This window comes from Orcinus orca, chromosome 1, assembly GCF_937001465.1.
Source record: "Orcinus orca chromosome 1, mOrcOrc1.1, whole genome shotgun sequence".
Taxonomy (NCBI): Eukaryota; Metazoa; Chordata; class Mammalia; order Artiodactyla; family Delphinidae; genus Orcinus; species Orcinus orca.
The window spans coordinates 184,530,763-184,552,498 of record NC_064559.1 but is presented as its reverse complement, the minus strand read 5'-3'; the positions used below and the strand labels follow the sequence as shown (position 1 = coordinate 184,552,498).

The 21,736-nt window shown below is 36.9% G+C and overlaps 1 protein-coding gene across 4 annotated transcripts in view; it reads left to right on the top strand.

Annotated features, from left to right (window-relative positions):
* ZMYM4 (zinc finger MYM-type containing 4) overlaps window positions 1-21,533 on the top strand; it is a 178,506-nt gene extending 156,973 nt beyond the window's left edge. For all 4 annotated transcript variants that reach the window (XM_033422167.2, XM_049697738.1, XM_033422168.2 and 1 more), the window contains 5 exons: window positions 1,084-1,235; window positions 4,022-4,133; window positions 5,615-5,863; window positions 15,160-15,289; window positions 16,158-21,533. In XM_033422167.2, the coding sequence (XP_033278058.1) occupies window positions 1,084-1,235; window positions 4,022-4,133; window positions 5,615-5,863; window positions 15,160-15,289; window positions 16,158-16,365 (851 nt within the window). In that variant the 3' untranslated portion in view covers window positions 16,366-21,533. The remainder of the gene's footprint in view (window positions 1-1,083; window positions 1,236-4,021; window positions 4,134-5,614; window positions 5,864-15,159; window positions 15,290-16,157) is intronic.
* Window positions 21,534-21,736: the final 203 nt, after the last annotated feature.

Below are 21,736 nucleotides of genomic sequence, written 5' to 3'. Positions count from 1 at the left end.
ATGCAGTAGGCACAGGGGATGCCTACTCATTTCCACTACTCATTCATCCAAAAAAAATACTTACTGAATATACCTGTCATGTATCAGGCATGGTTGTAGGCACTCAGGTGAAAAGATCAGACATGGTCCTTGCCCTGATGAATCACCTATTTCAATTTGCAAAACCAACTCAGGGGAGCTTAAGTGTATCTTTGGAAACATGCAGTGTTTTCTAAATTCAGAAAAGCAGTAACTAGAAAGAGTGTTTCAACTCATCCCACAGTGTGGACCAGTCTGTTGCAGTAAGATCTCTACAAGTCAAATTAGATAACTCTCCTGCCTAAAACTAATTCAGTTCTTAGTTGTCTTCAAACTCTTAATGTAATATATGAGGCTTACCATGATCTGCCCGCAGCTGCCCTCTTTTCTTTTCCGCTGTTCACCTGAGTCCCCTGAACCTTTTCACTTTTGTGGTTGAGCACATACTATATTTTCTGGCATTTTCAAAGGCATGAAGTTACATGTTACTTAAAGTGTTCCTTATTCAAATAAATATGACTTTAAAGAAAGTTAAACAGCATTTTTTTTTTGCAGATATCTCCAGAGCCTTTAATATGTTAAAAAACATTGTGAATTCTTTAGAGGCAGGTATAACATACTGCTGTTTTCCAAATTTATCAGATCTTAGAAACCCAGTTTTCTTGAGCTCTCACATGATTAGTATTTTGTGGAGTATACTTCGGGAAATCTTTTTATATCCTCAAATTGGAATTCTTCCTCCACTTGTTTAATTCTTCTCCACCTTTCACATCTCCCAGAATCTAACATGACCCTTCCCTGTCTATTAGATGGCTCTTATTTTTTTTCATAGGATTTTATTTAGATAAAACCCCTGTCATAGCACCCTATTACGTCATATGTGCTTCATCGTCTTTATTTCTTTACCTAAAAAAGCCTTGAGATCAGGATCTGTCTTTAATCCATGTATTCACCAGTGTACACCACAATACCTGGGGCAGTGTAGTCAGTGTTTATTCAGTGAGTTGAGTAATGTTATTATTTTCCTATAAGTTAGTATTTCAGATGTTTTCTACCTTTCCACAGTCCGCTCTATCAAGCTGAAGGAAGATATTCTGTCCTGCACTTTTGCTGAGTTGAGTTTAGGCTTATGCCAGTTTATTCAAGAAGTGCGGAGACCAAATGGTGAAAAGTATGATCCAGACAGTATCTTATACTTGTGCCTTGGAATTCAGCAGGTACGAAATTCAATAATTGTTACAAAATCTATTGCATTTTTAATAATTCTGATAGAACTTGTGAATTAAGCTGAAAACTTACAGTGTATATTGTTTGTTTGGTATTGCTCGTATACTCTCTTCTTAATGAACTACTGACCCTGATTTAAAAGTCTTGGTCATATAAGCCTTTTATAAGTTAAACTGAGACTGTTAGAAGAGGAATTGAGGTTGGTGCATTTTATTGGTAAATGCACAAAAAAGGCATAAATAACAGTTCACAAAAGAAGTGACATAGGTGATTTGACATAGGTGACAGGAGACATCCTTGTCAAAAATCGTTTGACTAAATATGCATGTGTTTATTTTGGACTCTCAGTTTTTAATACATTGGTTTATGGGTATTCTTATGGTAGTACTCACTATTTTGATTACTGTAGGTTTGTAGTAAGTTTTGAAATTGGGAAGTGTGATTCCTCAAGATTCTTTTGGCTATTCAAGGTTCCTTGCAATTTCATATCAATTTTAGGATCAACTTTTCCATTTCTTCGAAAACTAAACCGTTGGGATTTTGATAGGATTGTATTGAATCTGTAGATTGCTTTGGGGAATATTGCTGTTTTAACAATTTTGTCTTTAGATCCATGAGTACAAGATGTTTTTCCTAGGTGTTCTTTAATTTCAGCAGTTTTATGTAGTTTTAAGTGTGTAAATCACATACCTCTTTTGTTAAATTTATTCTTAAGTATTTTATTCTGTCTGATGCTATTGTAAATGGAATTTTCTTAATTTTCTCTTTGGATTGTTTATTACAACGATTTTGTGTTGCTTATACTCTGCAGCTTTACTAAGTTCATTTACTAGCTCTAATAACTAGTTTTTTTGTAGACACTTTAGAATTTTCTATATATAGGTTCATGTCACTGCATATAGAGACGGTTTTACTTCTTCCTTTCCTATTTCAATACTTTTTATTTCTCTTTCTCACCTGATTACTCTGGCTAGGATTTCCTGTACAATGTTCAGTAGAAGTGGCATTTTTATCTTGTTTCTGATCTAAGGGGGAAGTGATTTTTTTTTTAAACCCATGTATTTTATAGGTACTCATATTTGAGTAAAGGTACAAAACTCAATTCTGTGTATTCATAAAGGAAATGTTTTTTAAGATTGAAATAACTCCTGACTGTTACCAGTAGTTGCCTTTGTGTAGTGAGTTTGAGTATATCTTTCTTCCACCTTTTCTGTATTTTAAACTCTTTCCATAATGAGGATATAATATTTTTAAGTTGTGAAAATAACTTTATTAAAGAAGAAAATGAAGAATACTTTTCAACAACAAAACTGTAATCTGGTGATACAATCATAAATTGCCTTTGAAGAGGCCTATAAAAATGCACGTTGAAATGGTGTGTAATTTTTATTAGCCGGAATAAATTTAAGTGGAAATAAAAATTTACTGCAAGTCATACATAGATCAAAAAGCAGGAAACCAAGATAGCCATAGATAAATAAGTTTAAAATACCAGATCTTAAAAACACTAGGGGCTTCCCTGGTGGCGCAGTGGTTGAGAGTCCGCCTGCTGATGTAGGGGACACAGGTTCGTGCCCCGGTCCGGGAAGATCCCACATGCCGCAGAGCAGCTGGGCCCGTGAGCCATGGCTGCTGAGCCTGCGCGTCCGGAGCCTGTGCTCCGCAACGGGAGAGGCCACAACACTGAGAGGCCGTGTATCAACAACAACAACAAAAAAAAAACACTGAAAGATTTTTAGCATATAATTATGCTACTTTGTGTTATTCTCTTGTTCTGTTCATTGTATTTCTCTGAAGTGCTTGACTCTGACCTGACCTGCACCGTCAAAATATTTAACAGTAATTTACTCAAACTGTTGCGTGTTTCCCATTCTGTGATGTGATTTTTTTTGGGGGGGGCTGCATTGGGTCTTTTTTTTTGTTGCTGTGCACGGGCTTTCTCTAGTTGTGGCGAGTGGGGGCTAGTCTTCATTGCGGTGCGCGGGTTTCTCATTGTGGTGGCTTCTCGTTGCAGAGCACAGGCTTTAGGCACATGGACTCAGTAGTTGTGACTCACAGGCTCAGTAGTTGCGGCACACGGGCTTAGTTGCTTCGCGGCATGTGGGATCTTCCTGGACCGGGGCTTGAATCCATGTCCCCTGCATTGGCAGGTGGATTCTTAACCACTGTGCCACCAGGGAAGGCCCTGTGATATGATTCTTGATGGTTATAATTAGCTTACTTTTAAGTCGTATAATTAGACTTGAACTTTTTGAAGGCTGGCTTGTGAGGCAGAGAGTTGAGAGCTGTGGTTAGAAGCCTCCAAATAAATAGTTTTAAATTTTGGATAGCCTCAGGTTATCTGACACTAGATAACTATATTATTTGCAGGAAGTCATCTTATAACTAGGCTAAAAAACAAACAAAAACTGCTAAGAGCGCACCTCAGACACTGAGAATTAGAAAAATGATTTGAGAAATTTGAATTAGGACCAATTTTTAGTATATCAGTTTTATTAACTAACTAAAGGGTACTTATTATAATTATTTTATACCATTCATGTTTTAAAAAGGAAATAGAAAACTTTACCTTACAAGCTCAGTGCTCAAGATAATGTTAATTCATGTGAAAAGGATCTTCAGCTTAAATTCTGGTGTTTTAACTGTATCCTTAAAATGGTTCACAGTATTGTAAGGATGAAAACTAAGGGTAAACTATATTCCTAAAAATATTCTTTTTAAAAACTTGTGGGTTTTTTTGTATCAACATATATGTTTCCATTTTTTTCTCTTGTAGTACCTGTTTGAAAATGGTAGAATAGATAACATTTTTACTGAGCCCTATTCCAGATTTATGATTGAACTTACCAAACTCTTGAAAATATGGGAACCTACAATACTTCCTAATGGTAGGATGATTATATTTTGATTCTTTTCATGATATGCCTTCTTAAATTGCTTGTTTTGTGATTCTCTTTTTATAAATTGTTCATTTTATATTTGTCTTGATTTATAACATATTTGGACTTCTGAGGAGAAAGTCTTTGGTTTATTATCAATTATTTTAGTAAAACTATACCTTCCATACAGTACATGAATAGATACTAACTATTGAATATAAAAAACAACTGAAGGTTACATTTACTTTTTAGAAACCATTTTTGATCTGGTAGTTTTGGTAAAGTTGTACATGGTATCAGTAGCTGGCACATATGCTACTTTTAGACTCTGTTAGCAATGGACCTTTTTCAATAGTTTATAAAAAGTACCCTGAACTGGTTGTTAAAGAGAGTTAAGTCTTCATCCTTGAATTGTCTGTGACCATATGTCTTTGGACAAGTCCCTAATTCACTCCTGGTCTCATGCTCCTTGGCTATGAATGGAGAGGTTAAATGTGATGCCCAGAAATGTGTGCCCTTTCTGTTGGGCTACAGGGCACCTTTGATGCATTATGAGCAGTGTGGTGGCATGATGCATTTAGCATTCAAATAGGGGGCTAGAGACATAGATTTGCAAGTAATAAATCTGTGTTCATGGATAGTCTTCCAGGAATAGAATGCAGAAGCAGCAACAAAGAGGATTGGGGAGAGAACGTTAGGAAAGACCTGTGTTTAAGGGGTATCATGAGGAAGGTGCATTTAAAAGTAAACTTATTTTATTTTTCCTGACCTCTGCTTTTCAAGAAAAATCCAGATAAGTTATCGTGAAGCAATCGCTCTTAATATAAATTTAAAATAAGAAGAGATAGGAGGGAGAGAGAGCTCTATCTGTCCTCTAAAGATATTAGACAAATAAAACTGAACCAGTTAACAGTAAACAGAATGATCTCAAACAGGAGTCTGCAAGCTGCAGCTCATGGACCAGACCAGGCCTGTTGCCTGTTTCTGTATAGTACATGAGCTAAAAATATTTTTTACATTTCTAAATAGTTGGGAAAAAAATTAAAGAAAAATATTTTGTGGCCTGTGAAAATTGAATGAAATTCAAATTTGTTTCTATAAATAAATTTTACAAATAGCCACACCTATTTGTTTATGTGTTGTCTACACGTCCTTATCTTTTACAACAACAAAGTTGTTTTCAAAGCCCTCATGGCCCACAGTGCTTAATATGTTTACCATCTGGCTCTTCACAGAAAAAGTTTACCAGCCCCTGGTCTAAAATAACAATAGATTAAAACTGTTGCAGGGGAGTGCTCACAATGTCTGCTTCAGTGGAATCATCTGCCCTTTTCTTTGCAGTGCTTTTTCTATTTTTCTGTATGAGGAAGAGGGAGAAAGAGAGGAACAGTCTTTTCCTTAGTATCTTCCTGTCTGAGGATTAGAGAAATTACTTAGTCCCATTTAGCAGGAGTTTAGGACTGTTTCTTTTTCCCCTTTCTTCTGTTCAGGTTACATGTTCTCTCGCATTGAAGAAGAGCATTTGTGGGAGTGCAAACAGCTGGGCGCTTACTCACCAATCGTCCTCTTGAACACCCTCCTTTTCTTCAATACCAAATACTTTCAACTAAAGAATGTTACTGAGCACTTGAAGCTTTCCTTTGCCCATGTGATGAGACGGACCAGGACTCTGAAGTACAGTACCAAGATGACATATCTGAGGTTCTTCCCACCTTCACAAAAGCAGGAGACAGAACCAGGTGTGTGGTGGAGTTTTTAAGTTTTCTTTCTTTCATTCTTTTTTTTTAATTGAAGTATAGTTGATGTACAATATTATGTTAGTTTCAGGTGTGCAACATAGAGACTTGACATTTAAATACATTATGAAATGATCACCATGATAAGTCTAGTAACTATCTGTCTCCGTACAAAGTTACTCCAATATTATTGGCCGTATTCCTTATGCTGTATGTTACCTCCTTGTGCCTTATCTTATAACTGGAAGTTTGTTCCTCTTAATCCCCTTCACCTGTTCTGCCTATACCCCACCCTTCTTCCCTCTGGCAACCACCAGTTTGTTCGCTGTAGCTGTGAGTCTATTTCTGTTTTGTTTGTTCATTTGTTTTATTTTTTATATTCTACATTTGGGTGAAATCATACGGTATTTTTCTTTTTCTCACTGACTTATTTCACTTAGCATAACACCCTTTATGTTGTCACAAATGGCAAGATTTCATTCTTTTTTATAGCTGAGTGAATTAAACCATTCTGTTGATGGACACTTCCATATTTTGGCTATTATCAATAATGCTGCAGTGGACATAGGGGTGCATACATATCTTTTTGAATTAGTGTTTTTGTTTTCTTTGGGTAAAAAATACCAGTAAGTGGAATTGCTGGATCACATGGTAGTTCTATGTTTAATTTTTGAGGAAGCTCCATACTGTTTTTTCACAATGGCTGCACCAGTTTACATTCCCACCAACAGTGCATGAGTGTTCCCCTTTTTACACATGTTGCCAACACTTGATATCTCTTGTCCCTTTCATGATAGTCATTCTGACAAGGGTGAGGCGTTATCTCATTGTGGTTTTGACTCGCATTTCCCTGATGATTAGTGCTGTGGAGCACCTTTCCGTGTTTCTGTTGGCAATCTGTATGTCCCTTTGGGAATGGCTATTCAGATCCTCTGCCCATTTTTTAATTGCATTTTTGTTTGTTTTTTGGATATTGAGTTCTCTGAGTTCTTTATACATTTTGGATATTAACCCCTTTCCAGATACATAATTTGTAAATATCCTCTCCCATTCAGTAGGTTGCCTTTTCATTTTGTTAAGGGTTTCCTTTGGTATGCAAAATCTTCTTAGTTTGATGTGGTCCCATTTGTTTATTTTTGCTTTGGTTGTCTTTACCTGAGGAGACAGATCCAAAAAAATATTATTAAAACCGATGTCAAAGTTTCCTGCCTGTGTTTTCTTCTAGGACTTTTATGGTTTCAGTTCTTAACGTTTAAGTCTTTAATCCATTTTAAGTTTAATTTTGTATATGATGTGGAAAAAAGTGGTCCAGTTTCATTCTTTTCCATGTAGCTGTCCAGTTTTCTCAACTCCATTTATTGAAGAGTCTGTCCTTTCCCCATTGTATATTCTTGCTTCCTTTGTCATACGTTAATTGGCCATGTAAGCATGGGTTTATGTCTGGGCAAGCTATTCTGTTCCATTGATCTGTGTGTTTGTTTTTGTGCCACTGTCATACTGTTCTGATTACTATGGCTTTGTGGTATGCAGTTGACCCTTAAACAATACGTAGGTTGGGCCACCAACCCTACTCACAGTCCAAAATCCGCATATAATTTTACAGTCAGCCCTCCTTATCCACAGTTTCACATCTGCAGATTTAAACAGCCATGATTGTATAGTACCGTAGTATCTAATTATTGAAAAAAATCCAAGTATAAGTGGATCCACGTTGTTCAAACTTGTGTTCTGTAAGGGTCAACTGTAGTTTGAAGTCAGGGAGTGTGAACCTCCAGCTTTGTTCTTCTTACTCAAGATAGCTTTGGCTATTTGGGGTCTTTTGTGGTTCCATATAAATTTTAGGAGTATCTGCTCTATTTTTGTGAAAAATGCCACTGGTATTTTGATAGCATTGCATTGAATCTGTAAGTTATTTTGGGATGGACACTTGAACACTATTAATTCTTTCAATCCATGAGCATGGTGTATCTTTTCATTTATTTGTGTTGTCTTTGATTTCTTTCATGAGTGTCTTACAGTTTTTAGAGTACAGGTCTTTCACCTCTTTGGTTAAATTTATTCCTAGGTATTTTATTATTTTTGATGCAATTGTAAATGGAATTGTTTTCTTAATTTCTCTTTCTGATAGATGGTCATGAGTGTATAGAAATGCAAAAGATTTCTGCATGTTTTGTATCCTGTAAAATGTACTTACTGAATTTATTTATTCTGATGGTTCTTTGGTAGTGTCTTTAGAATATTCTGTATACAGTATCATGTCATCTGAAGATGGTGGTGGTTTTACTTAATCCTTTCCAGTTTGGATTTTTAAAATTTCCTCTTCTTATCTGATTGCCATGGCTAGGACTTCTAATACCATGTTAAATGAAAGTGGCAAGAGTGGGCATCCTTGTCTTATTCCCAATCTTAGAGGAAATAGTTTCAGCTTTTCACCATTGAGTATGATGTTAGCTGTGAGTTTGTCATACATGACATTTATTATGTTGCGGTATATTCCCTCTGTAGCCACTTTGTTGAGAGTTTTTATCAGAAATGGATGTTGAATTTTTTCAAAAGCTTTTTCTGCATCTATTGAGATGATCTTGTGCTTTGTATCCTTCATTTTCTTAATGTGGTATATCATGTTGATTTGTGAATATTGATCCATCCTTGTATCCCTGGGATAAATCCCACTTGCTCATGGTATACGATCCTTTTAATGTATTGTTGAATTCAGTTTGCTGATATCTTGTTGAGGATTTTTGCATTTGTGTTTATCAGCGATATTGGCCTGTAATTTTATTTCTTTGGTGTCTTTGTCTGGTTTTGGTATCATGCTGGCCTTGTAGAATGAGTTTGGAAGAGTTCCTTTCTCTTCTATGTTTTGGAATAGCTTGAGACAGATAGGTATTAACTCTTCTTTAAATGTTTGGTAGAATTCATCTGTAAAGCCATCTGGTTCCAGACTTCTGTTTGTTGGGAGTTTTATGATTACTGATTCAGTTTCATTATTGGTAATTGGTCTGTTCATGTTTTCTCAGTTTCATTATTGGTAATTGGTCTGTTCATGTTTTCTATTTCTTGCCTGATTTAGTCTTGAAAGATAGTATGTTTCTAGGAATTTATCCATTTCCTCTCGGTTGTCCAATCTGTTGGCGTATAGTTGTTCATAGTAATCTCTTATGATCTGTTGTATTTCTGTGGTGTCAATTGTAACTTCTGTTTCATTTTTCATTTTATTTATTTGGGCCCTCTCTTTTTTTTCTTGATGAATCTGGCTAAAGGTTTGTCAATTTTGTTCATCTTTTCAAAGGACAGACTCTTTTCTATTGTTTTTTAGTCTCTGTTTCATTTATTTTCATTTTGATCTTTATCATTCCTTCCTTCTGCTAATTTCGGGTTTTGGTTGTTCTTTTTCTAGTTCCTTTAGGTGTAAGGTTAGATTATTTGAGATTTTTCTTGTTTCCTAAGGTAGACCAATATTGCTATAAATTTCTTAGAACTGTTTTTGCTGCATCCCATAGATTTTGTCTCAAAGTATGTTTTGATTTCCTCTTTGATTTCTTCAATGATTCATTGGTTGTTTAGTAATGTGTTATTTAGACTCCACATATTTGTTTTTGCCAGTGGTTTTCTTTTAATTGATTTCTAGCCTGGTACCGTTGTGGTTAGGAAAGGTGCTTAATATGATTTCAGTTTTCTTAAACTTATTGAGATTTGTTTTGTAGCCTAACATGTGATCTATCCTGGAGAATGTTCCATGTGTACTTGAAAAGAATGTTATACTATTTTGGGGTGGAATGTACTATTTATTAAGTCCATCTGGTCAAATGTGTCATTTAAGGCCAATGTTTCCTTATTTATTTTGTGTTTGGATGATCTGTTCATTGCTGTAAGTGGAGTGTTAAAGTCCCCTACTGTTAGTGTGTTACTGTCACTTTCTCCTTTTATGTCTCTTAATATTTGCTTTATATATTTAGGTGCTCCTGTGTAGGATGCATACATATATACAAGTGTTTCTTCTTGTTGTTGGACTGATCCCTTTATCATTATGCAGTGTCCTTCTTTGTCTCTTTGTTTTAAAGTCTGTTTCGTCTGATATGAGTATTGCCACCCCAGCTGTCTTTTCATTTCCATTTGCATGGAATATCTTTTTCTATCCCCCTTGCTTTCAGTCTGTGTGTTTTCTTTAGATCTGAAGTGAGTCTCTGGTAGGCAGCATATATATGGATCTTATTTTGGTATCCAGTCAGCCACCCTCTGTCTTTAGATTGCAGCATTTAGTCTATTTACATGTAAAGTAATTACTGATAGGTACATACTTATTACCATTTTGTTCATTGTTTTCTGGTTGGTTGTATTGTTCTTGTCTGTTTCTTTTTCTCTTGCTCTATTCCATTGCGATTTAATGGCTTTTTAGTGTTATGTTTGTATTCTTTTTTCTTTTTCGTGTGTATATCTATTTTTTATTTTTTTGCGGTACGTGGGCCTCTCACTGTTGTGGCCTCTCCCGTTGCGGAGCACAGGCTCTGGACGCGCAGGCTCAGTGGCCATGGCCCACGGGCCCAGCCGCTCTGTGGCATGTGGGATCTTCCCGGACCGGGGCACGAACCCGTGTCCCCTGCATCGGCAGGCGGACTCTCAGCCACTGCGCCACCAGGGAAGCCCTTGTATGTATATCTATTATTGGGTTTTGGTTTGTGGTTATCATAAGGCTGTTACATAACAACTTGTGTATATAGCAGTCTATTTTAAGTTGATGGTTGCTTAAGTTTGAGTGCATTCTAAAAGTACTACATTTTTACTCCCCCCCTCACCTTTTATGTTTTTGACATACTTTACTTTTTAAATATTCTTTAATAATTATAGATTATATGATCTTACTACTTTTTTAATCTTCATACTAGGTACATAGGTGGTTGATTCACTACCTTTACTATATGTTTGCCTTTACATTGAGATGTTTTTTCTTCCATAATTTTCATATTTCTAGTTATGGCCTTTTCTTATGTTTAAAGAAGTCCCTTGAATGTTTATTGTAAGGTCAGTTTAGTAATGATAAACTCTTTTAGTTTCTGCTTCTCTGGGAAACTTTATTTCTCCTTAATTCTGAATGATAATCTTGACAGATAGAGTAGTCTTGGTTGTAAATTTTTTCCTTTCAGCATTTTGAACATCTCATGCCATTCCCTTCTGGCCTGTCAAGTTTCTGCTGAAAAGCCAGCTGATGGTCTTATGCAGGCTCCCCTATATGTAACTAGTTGTTTTTCTCTTGCTGCTTTAAATATTCTCTCTCTATCTTTAACTTTTGACATTTTAATTATAATGTGTCTTGGTGTGGGTTTCTTTGGGTTCATCTTGTTTGGGACTCTCTGTTTCCTGAAATTGGATGACTTCTCCAGGTTAGTCAAGTTTTCAGTCATTTTTTCTTCAAATAAGTTTTCTGTTTCTTGTTCTCTCCTCCTTCTGGAGTCCTCATAATGCAAATGTTAGTATGCTTGATGTTGTCCCCAGAGGTAAGCTATCCTCAGTTTTTTTTTCCTTTTGCTGTTACAGTGGGGTGATTTCTACCACTCTTTCTTCCAGGTCACTGATCCATTCTTCTGCTTCATCTATTCTGCTATTGATTCCCTCTAGTGGATTTTTCATTTCAGTCATTGTATTCTTTATCTCTGATTGGTTCTTTTTTATTTTCTTTATCTCTTCGTTGAAGGTCTCACAGTGGTCCTCCATTCTTCTCCTGAATTCGGTTAGTATCTTTATGACCATTATTTTGAACTCTTTATCTGGTAGATTGTCTATCTTTGTTTTGTTTAGTTCTTCTTTTTTTTTTTTTTGAGGTTTTTGTCTTGTTCTTTCCTTTGGAACAATTCCTTTGTCTCCTCAGTTTTCCTAGCTCTCTGTGTTTGTTTCTATGTACTGGATAGATCAGCTACATCTCCCATTCTTAAAAGCGTGGCTTTATGTAAAAGGTATCCTATGAGGCCCAGTAGCACAAGGCTGCACGTACCCTCCTGTTGTGGCTGGGCCATGATGGCTGTGGGTGTGCTAGTGTGCAGGGCTGGCCCCTGGCACAGCTGGCTATAATGCCCAGCTGTGACTTGCAGGTACTCTGGTGTGCGGGGCCATCTCCTAGGGTGGGAGCTGCTTTTGGAGGGGCTCCAGTACCAGCTGAGGGAGCCTGCTGGGCGTGGCAGGATGGTGGGATGCTTTGGGCTCTAGTGCTCGCTGAAGCCACCTGCTGAGTATGATAGCGTATGGAGTTGCTTTGGAGGAGTGTCAGCTGGGGTGGATCTACAGGTGAACCTGGGGTGAGATGTGGAGAGTCATAAATGGTGCCTACCAGCACTGTACCAGCTAGGTGTAGAAGGTGAACAAAAAATCCTGGTGTTGCCCAGTGGCTACATAACCAGAGAAAATTACAAAAGATCCCTGACTCTCCTGCACACACCATAAAATCAGTCAATGAATCTCCTTTACGTATGACCCAGGTATTTTTCAAACCACTTCCTCTGCAATGGGACTTGGAGCAAGATAGTTTTTGCATGTGCCCTTTAGAGTGGAGTTTCATTTTCTTACAGCTCTCTGGACATAAGTCCCACTGGTTTTCAAAGCCAGTTTTTATGGGGTTTGTCTTTCTGATGATCGTTCCCCCGAGGCTGGGGAGCTCAGTGGGGTTTGCACCCTTTGCTCCTCAGGAGGACCTCTACAGTTTTGATCTCCTCCCTGCTTGTGGATCCCTGCGCCAGAGGTATGGGTCCTGGCCAGATACCATCTCCACCCCTCCTACCCATCTTAGTGAGGATTTTTTTTTCATCCTTAGTTGTGGAAAATCTTTTCTGCCAGTCTTCAGGTCTTTCTCAGGGATAGTTCCTCTATGTGTAGTTGTAATTTTGGTGTGTTCATGGAAGGAAATGAGCCCAGGATCTTCCTACTCTGCCATCTTGTCCCCCTCTTGTGAGATTGCTACTTGAAGTCAATTTATTAATATTCAAATAGACACATTACAGAAGAGTAATTGCAAATTCTAGACGTGGAAGAGTATAGCTTTAACATTTAAATGCTTTTCTTTATTGTCAGGGCCAGGTTAAAGGCTCAACTCAAAATTAGAGGAATCACTTCTATTGTTCTTTTTTTTTTTTTCCTTGCTGTGCTGCATGGCTTGTAGGATCTTAGTTCCCAGACCAGGTATTGAACCTGTGCCCCCTGCAGTGGAAGCACAGAGTCTTAACCATTGGACCTCCAGGGAAGTCCTGTTTTATTGGCTTTTAAATTAGAAATTCTGATTTAATTGGTCTATAGCCCAGATAATCTGCATTTTAAAACTTCGCAGGGAATTTAAATATAAAGCCAAGGTTGGGAATCACTGATTTAGAGGCAACTGATAGGTCAATTCCTAGTTAAAAGGAACTTGCTTAACTTTTACATCTACTGTTTCTAAAACTTTTTTTTTTTTACCAGAGTGCTCCGTCTTAGTTAATGTTGTCAAAATATGAAGGAACTTAAACCTGACCTAGCATATACTGCCTTCATACACAGTAGAATAATATCAGCAGTGACTGTTTTATTAGAAGGTTTATGGTCTTGCATTCCAAAAACAGCCTATTAAGTAATAGTTTGTTTTTAATGTTTAAAAAACGAATGTAGTTATTATGGAACTAGAAATTACATTTATTAATTTTGAAGAAAATTGTAAGTTCTAAAATTCCCCAAATCAAGCTGTTACTTCCTTGGGAAAAGAGTGGAGTATATGTTTTCAATGTGAGAATTTTAAATTACTGAAACTAAAATCTGTAAAGAATAATTGTGATGTTCATTGTTGTGTTAACTTTTTTCTCAGTTGCTCCTTTACTTTATAAAATACTAAGATTATCTTGCTTTTTCACCATGTGTCCATGTCCTCTTTCCTTTATTGTGTTTATATATAGCCCATTTTATGCTCTTAATTGATATTAATTCAGGGAGGCAGAGGCAAGGAGGCAACATTTCTCTGTTTTCTGATTAGGTGCTTTACCAGATTGGTAATAAATTTAGCTTCTTTTTCTGAATGAGCAGCTAGCAAATTATTTAGGTAGTCTCTAAATGGAAAACTGGATGACTTTTGTTTAAGTCATAACTAATACAGGAGGCTGGGGAAAGTTCTGGATCAGTTGTTAAAAGTATCTATAAGAAGAAAACAAGAAAACTTTTTCCTCAGGTTTTCAGATCCACCTAATACTCTCTTGAAAATTCAATGGAGAAAGTGGGAAAGAAACTACCTTCCATGTCTTCACCCTGGCTTCTTTCTTTCTTCTTTTTTTTTTTTTTTTCGCGGTACGCGGGCCTCTCACTGTTGTGGCCTCTCCCGTTGCGGAGCACAGGCTCAGTGGCCACGGCTCACGGGCCCAGCTGCTCTGCGGCATGTGGGATCTTCCCGGACCAGGGCACAAACCCGTGTCCCCTGCATTGGTAGGCGGACTCTCAACCACTGTGCCACCAGGGAAGCTCCCCCAACCACTTTTTTTTTTTTTTTAAGATTTTTTTTTGATGTGGACCTTTTTTTTTTTTTTTTGATGTGGACCATTTTTAAAGTCTTTATTGAATTTGATACAACATTGCTTCTGTTTTATGTTTTGGTGGGGTTTTTGGCTGCAAGGCACGTGGGATCTTAGCTCCTCAACCAGGGATCAAACGCGCACCACCTGCATTGGAACGCGCAGAGTCTTAACTACTGGACTGCCAGGGAAGTCTCACCCCGGCTTCTTTCTGATAATCCTTGGCCTCTGCAAAATTCTGTTGGTGAAAAAGGGTTTGCTCTTTCCTTATCAAATGGTCAACTTACTGAGAATTTCTTTTCCCAGCAAAGATTTCATTTCTCATAATACTATGCAAATGAAAGAAACTTAAACAAATGCCCAGTGGACACGGGTGCCCCACAGAAGAAATATTTTCAGAGAAAGAGATCAACTTCTGTCTTGATCTCTACTATAGAAGAACATATGGAACCCTTTTTTCTCTTTATTTTGCTGTGGCTTAACAACCCTATGCCTAATAAAATCTCTTAAATTCAGGCTCAGAATTGAGACGTACTCTCAAGCATCAATGCTTTTTGTCATGCTGCCTCCACTTTGGTGAGAAGGGAAACATAAATTTTACAGGACAGGGACTTCGTTTGATTAACCCAGCACTAATCTGGTGCCTCCATAGGTCCTCAATAAATGTTGAACGAGTGAGTAAGTGAAAGGAAGGGAGAGGGAGTGACTAGAAGCAAAGCTCATTGGGTGTCTTAAGACTCGAAGAAAGACTTTTCTAATACTTTGATTATAATTTCCTGTCTCAAGATAAACTAACTGTTGGCAAGAGGAAACGAAGCGAAGATGATGAGGTTCCAGTGGGTGTGGAGATGGCAGAAAATACTGACAACCCACTAAGATGCCCAGTCCGACTTTATGAGTTTTACCTGTCCAAATGGTAAGTGATTTTCCTCTGAACTAGATATAACACACTGCAAAAAATAGTTAAAATACTATAGATTTCAGAAAGGTAGCTGGTCTGTAACTCTAAACAAGGATTTACTTACAATTTTATTTTTTCCCCATTCTCATATCTGCCTGGATTTTGAACCAAGAAACAAATTGCTTCACCTTGGTAAATTTTTTTCCCAAAAATCTCTTGAAAAGCAAGAATCGCTGCCATTGTTTGATCTTTACAACTGTTACTCAACTTTATGTGATATCTAAACTGCTGTGAATTTATTATTTATGTAGAAAAGAAGGGGAAAAGTTGTAGTACTAACTCTATAAATAGGAAAGCAATTTATTTTTAAAGAACTGAAATTTTTTGAGTGGTGTTTTTCTTACAGAAACTTTATGACTTTAAAGAGTTGTAAGATCCACACTAAAGCATTTTTTTCTCAAAGAAATATAATCACTGGGTTTGTTCTTTGATAATGTGTATCGAGTGCTCTTGGGATTCATTCCAGGATATTGGGCACTGAGGATATGTGGTTCTCAGCCATAGTGTCACGTGTGAATTGAATTTTTTGTTACTCCTGGTAATGTTTTAAGTACTAAAGTCTGAAAGATTTACACTTTGTCATCTATTAACATTATACTCACTTTCAATCCAGGGTGATTCTTGAGTGTGGGAGAAAAAATACAGAGTTACAGGTTGCTCCTGGAGCATAAATGCCTATAAACTTATTTATATCTGAGGGTGCATTGTTTATTAGTCACAGTATGGAAAAGTTGAGAGCCATTATATTTAAAGAGTAGTTACATATTTCCTATACTCTCTGATCCCAATTTTCTTTCTTTTTCTTTTTTTCTCCTGTGGATAGTTCTGAAAGTGTGAAGCAGAGGAATGATGTGTTTTACCTTCAACCTGAGCGCTCCTGTGTTCCAAATAGCCCCATGTGGTACTCCACGTTTCCAATAGACCCTGGGACCCTGGACACCATGTTAACACGTATTCTCATGGTGAGGGAGGTACACGAAGAACTTGCCAAAGCCAAATCAGAAGACTCTGATGTTGAATTATCAGATTAAAGTGGAAGTGGGGTTCCTATTTTCATACACGTTGGTATGCACCAAACTGTGAATGCATCCAGCTTTGGAAAACGATCTATAAGTCCAAGTCCTCTTGACTTGATTATAAGATAATGGAAAACAGACGACTCGTGAACCACAGTGTGGATGTACAAATGAAAATTGAAGGAAAGAATATGAACTGAGAAATGTTGTTCTTTGGCAGTGATATAGTTCTTAGACATCTTCAGAATGACTAACCAATTTCTCTGAGTGGTGCATAATCTTATTTTGTTTGGGAATAACAAATTGTGGAATATTTTTAAGGAAAACTGTTGTATAAAACTCTACCATAGTAACCTTAGACCTTAGAGAGGTAGCTTTGGAGTGAAACCTTGGCTGCAGTAGGCTACTTGGGCAAGCCCTATGTAAAAGTCAGGGGAGAAATCAGTTCGGAGCTAAGAGTGGCATCAGATGAGGACTGTGGGACCCAGACTTGAAGACCCAATAAAAATATTCAACTTTTTTTAAAAGGTAGAGAGTGAAGTGGTCTTGATTTTGATTTTCACTGCCAAGCCAATTCTGTGAAGGATAGAAGCCTCTGGTGCTTTTGCCATGGGGTCCCTCAAATCAGAGGAAAAGGCCTTCACTGCTGTTCATGCAGTAATGTGTCCCTTTCACTTTCTGGGTCTAGCCTTCTCAGCTGTGGGTCTGGATGTGGGTAAATTAAGTTCAAGGGGCTGAAACTCTGCAAAATGATTATGCACACAGAAAATCTGTGGAGCCCATTAGACCCCAAGTGTCTTGAAATGTTTGCAGAAAACCCACTAAAATGCCCACTTCTCTGGGTGTCAGCCTTTATTGCTGCTGTCTCACAGCATGAGCTGTGGTACACAGAAATGGGGGTTCTCCTTTTGTTTCCATTTTATCCCCAAATGGCAGCTTTTCTCCCATTGTTTTATCTTCCTGTTTCCCAGATAGTTCCTATCATTTTGTCTTTTGCACCAGTTTCTGGAGGCCCTTGTCATTTCAGAAAGAGTCTCTCTCCTTACTCTGGCAAGCCTGTGGGTGATTCCACAAAGACACAGTGTTACTTAGCTATCAGAATTATGGTAGAAGAGGTCCTAGTATATTCCTATATAAAGCATTTGGAAGATGAGCTTGTTGCCCAAAGAAACTTGAAAATAGGATTTTGGGGTTAGGATACAAAGACACTGACTGTCTTTCATATCCACGAGCAGGTCTTCTATAGCATTATTCCAGACTCTAGCTGTTTTAGTAGTTCTCTGAGGATTGCAAGTCCTGGGTGTGTTTGGCATATGGATCCTTCTTCTTCATCTCCATTCTGTTTCTTCCCCACAAAATTTTGAATCAAAGCGTTTATGATATTGGCCAATCACGGAATTTCGTTAGCTGAGGTTAATTTGACCCTTTAATAGAAATGAGAGAAGTCTAAAAAGCCTCCCAGAAACTTTAACCTTGAAAGACTTTACAGTATGTCCCACTTTTCAGATGGGGGTGACAGGTTGTTTTTTGGGGTTTTTTTCAATAAACTCTTTAACTACAATAAAAATTTAAAAGTAGGCCTTTTGACATTGTGTACTTACGGTTCTGTCCCTCTGCCTGTAACAAATTTTGTTTTTGTTACCAAGAACTATGTCAAAGAAGTAAATCTGCCCCAGTTCTGTATGATTAATTCCATCTGTGTTTGTCATTTCTGACTGGAAAACTTCTTACTTCCAGACCTTGTTTGATATGGAGGAAAAACAGTTGGATTGTCTGATAAGTCTGCCAATAAACTATCCAGAAACATCAGGTGTAATAGTCCCCACTATACAAATTTTATGGTTTATATAAACACTAATATTTCCCCTTCTGTAGAAAAACAAATATGTGGCATAATAGATAAACTATTGTAAAACACTAGAGAGAAAAAAAAAAACCTGTATCTTTTAATTGAGAACAGCCAATATCCAGGTAAATGGCTGTACCAGGATGTCAATTGCATGTTAGTTCACACAGTTGTCCAGATCCTGAATTAATTCGTAAAAGAAAATATTAATTATTGGTCATTCCTCATAAGCATAGCCATTGATATGTGTGTCTGGTTATTTGCTTTTTAAAATTTTATTAAAATTATGTTAAATTACATTTTTCCCCCCCAGGGGAGAAAAAATATCAAACAAGAGAAAACATTAAATTATCCATTCTGTTCTTTTTTGTTTTTTAAACACTTGGGTTTTCACCTTGCAGAAACCACAGAAATATTCCCTTAGAATAAAACAGTATATTTGTATTTGATGGGTGAATTATTCCTTTTTGTTATGTCTTGAAAGAATTTTAAATATTTTTTCCTGTTTGACCCTATTGGTATGTATGACCCAACAGATGGCATATTACAAAGAAAGAGAGCATTTTTCAGAAAATTGTTTGATTTTTACTCAGTCCAGAAAACATACTGTTTCACTGCAAAATCTTTTCAAATTTTTTTTTCCCATCAAAGACTTGTTCTGATTTTTAATCTATTAACTATATTCAAAGCCCTGAAAGCTAGAAGTATCAAGTATCATGTATATATTTCATTTCAGGCAGACTTTTTTTTTTTTGAGATTCACAAAGCTTGCCTCGTTCAACTTGAATCATTTTGAAATCATGAAATTAGAATAAAGAATATATCCATTCTTAAGTATAAATACATATTTAATTTGGGAATGTGAGACTAAGTGGCATTTTCCTTAGACTGTAGAGCTATATTGGTATTGTGCAAATATACCTTCAAATTCCACAGATTGTTTCTATCTACCTGCCCTGTGGCATTCCTAATTTTGTATAGTAGGACTTTCCCAAAAAGTTTTAAGTAAAATGAAATTCTGTAAATGAATCCCAGGTTTTCTAGTAAATTCAAATTTTAATTTTCCATGCAAATAGAAAAGTTCCCTATGGTTCTGAGTTGAAATTTTAGGAAAGAATTAAGCAATAATATCCCCAACTCCTCTTGTCTGTCATCATCATAATTTATTATCATCATTGAAAAACTAATAATTGAGAGGCATTGTTACAGAGTGGGAAGATCGGAAGCTTCAGAGCCTAGTCTTTCTACTTACTGTTTGTATATCTTTAGGTAAGTTACCTAACCTCTCTGTGATTCAGTTTTCTCATGAAGTGAGAATAATAATAACTATTTATAACTTGTCCCTGGCACATGGTAGGTTTTCAAATGTCCGCTATTTTTTACTTATATGAAAATTCTAGGCATATAGTAAAATTTTAAATAAGTGCTAATTCCCGCACTGCAGCCTGAATTTTCACTAAGTTCAGTGCTTCAGATTGTGCTAAACATAATACCCAACATCATCAGTTCTATATATTTGAATCAAATACTTAGAAAAACTAAATACTGTATACACTAAATCATAAGTTCTTCACTCATGTGTTTATATGCATATGAATTGTAATCAACATTACAAAAATCCATTGATACACTTCACTGCATTGAAGAAGGTAAGAAGTAATACATGGTATATCAATGGATACAAGAAGAGCATGTGATATAGTTTTTTGTTTTTTTTGGTTTTTTTGCGGTACGCGGGCCTCTCACTGTTGTGGCCTCTTTCTTTGCGGAGCACAGGCTCCGGATGCGCAGGCTCAGTGGCCATGGCTCACGGGCCCAGCCGCTCCGCAGCATGTGGGATCTTCCCGGACCGGGGCACGAACCCGTGTCCCCTGCATCGTCAGGCGGACTCTCAACCACTGCGCCACCAGGGAAGCCCTTTTTTTTTTAATTGGAGAAACTCTTAATCTGTGAAATTTCTTTTACTTGGTAATGGTTATATACCACCACATAGGAAGAAGACAACTGTGCAATATACATCTTCATCCTTCTTCCTCATTACAGAACCCCTGTCCCCCACATTCTGAACCCCTGTAGCTTCCTGGTAAGAGACTGTATTTTCCAGGCTATCTTGCAACTAGGTGTAAACAAGTGACTAGGTTTTGACCAGTGGGATGGAAGCAGAAATAAATAACAACCAGGCCACATCCTTAAAAGGAAAGAGCCCACCCTCCTCTTCTAATTTCCTCTTTCCCATGCACCAGAATGTAAACATAGCCAGTGGTCATGGCAAACCAGTTTTGTCTATGTGGGAAAGGGCAACGTACCTTAAGCACATTAATCTCATGGAGCAGCCACTTATCTCCTGAACTGCCTGCTACCTCAGACCTTCACATAAAAAAGAAAGAACCTTCCATCTTACTGAAGCCATTGTTATTTGGCCTCTACTAAAGTAGCCAAACCAGTATCCTAACTAATAGACCTGCTATGCCCAGTATCATGCTACTACTTAATATAGAACTGGAAGTTCTGATCCAGACTATAAGGAAAGAAAAAGAAACAGCTTATCAATGTTGGCAAGTGAGAAGTAAAACTCATATTTAAGTCATTATTTTCAGATGTTCAGGAACATCTATAAAAAACCAAGAGAGAGAATTCCCTGGCAGTCCAGTGATTAGGACTCCATGCTTTCACTGCTGTGGGCCTGGGTTCAATCCCTGGTCAGGGAACTTACAATCCCACAAGCCATGCCACGAGGCCAAAAATAAAAATTAAGCCAAAAGAAACAACATACCATTAAAAATAAGTTTAAGGCTGTTTACTATAAAATAACTTTATAAAAACTTAAGGCATTTTCCCACAAGAGCAATAGCCAATTAGATAATGTAATTAAAAGGAAAAGATACTATTCACAGTAGCTATACAAGCTATAAAGTATTTAGTGATTAATCATATGTCAATAAAGGACGACAAACAGATGACAAGCTCAGAGAAGATGGTTGTGTAAAACCACTAAAGGATTTATGCCTCGAATATACAAAAACTGCTGAATTGTAAAGAAAACAAAGAATGATAGTTCATAGATGAGGAGCCCAAAAGGGTAACAAACATATGATCATGGGATTTTATAAAAGAGCTGTCACTTTACATCCTTAAGACTGGCCAAAATTAGAAAAATTGATAATGCCAAGTGGTGGTGGTGATGTAGGGACATAAAAACCCTTACATATTGCAAGAATAAGTGTAGAACTGTGTATATCCATTCTGTAGAGCAATTTTAAACATCGAGTTAAAGAAGGTTGATAGTTTTTACTAAGAAATTTCCCCTTTCCTCTCATTAAATAAATGATTAATGTTATTAAGTGGTCTTTTCTGTGTGTGTGTCCATGTAATTTTTATCCTTATTCATTTGCCAGAATACCTTGATGGATTTTTCTAATATTGAACCATCCCTGCATTCCTTGATGAAATACTAATTAATCGTGACTTTTAAATATATATATATATATATATATACACACACACTATTGGATTAGATATATAATTTTTATCAAGTTAAGG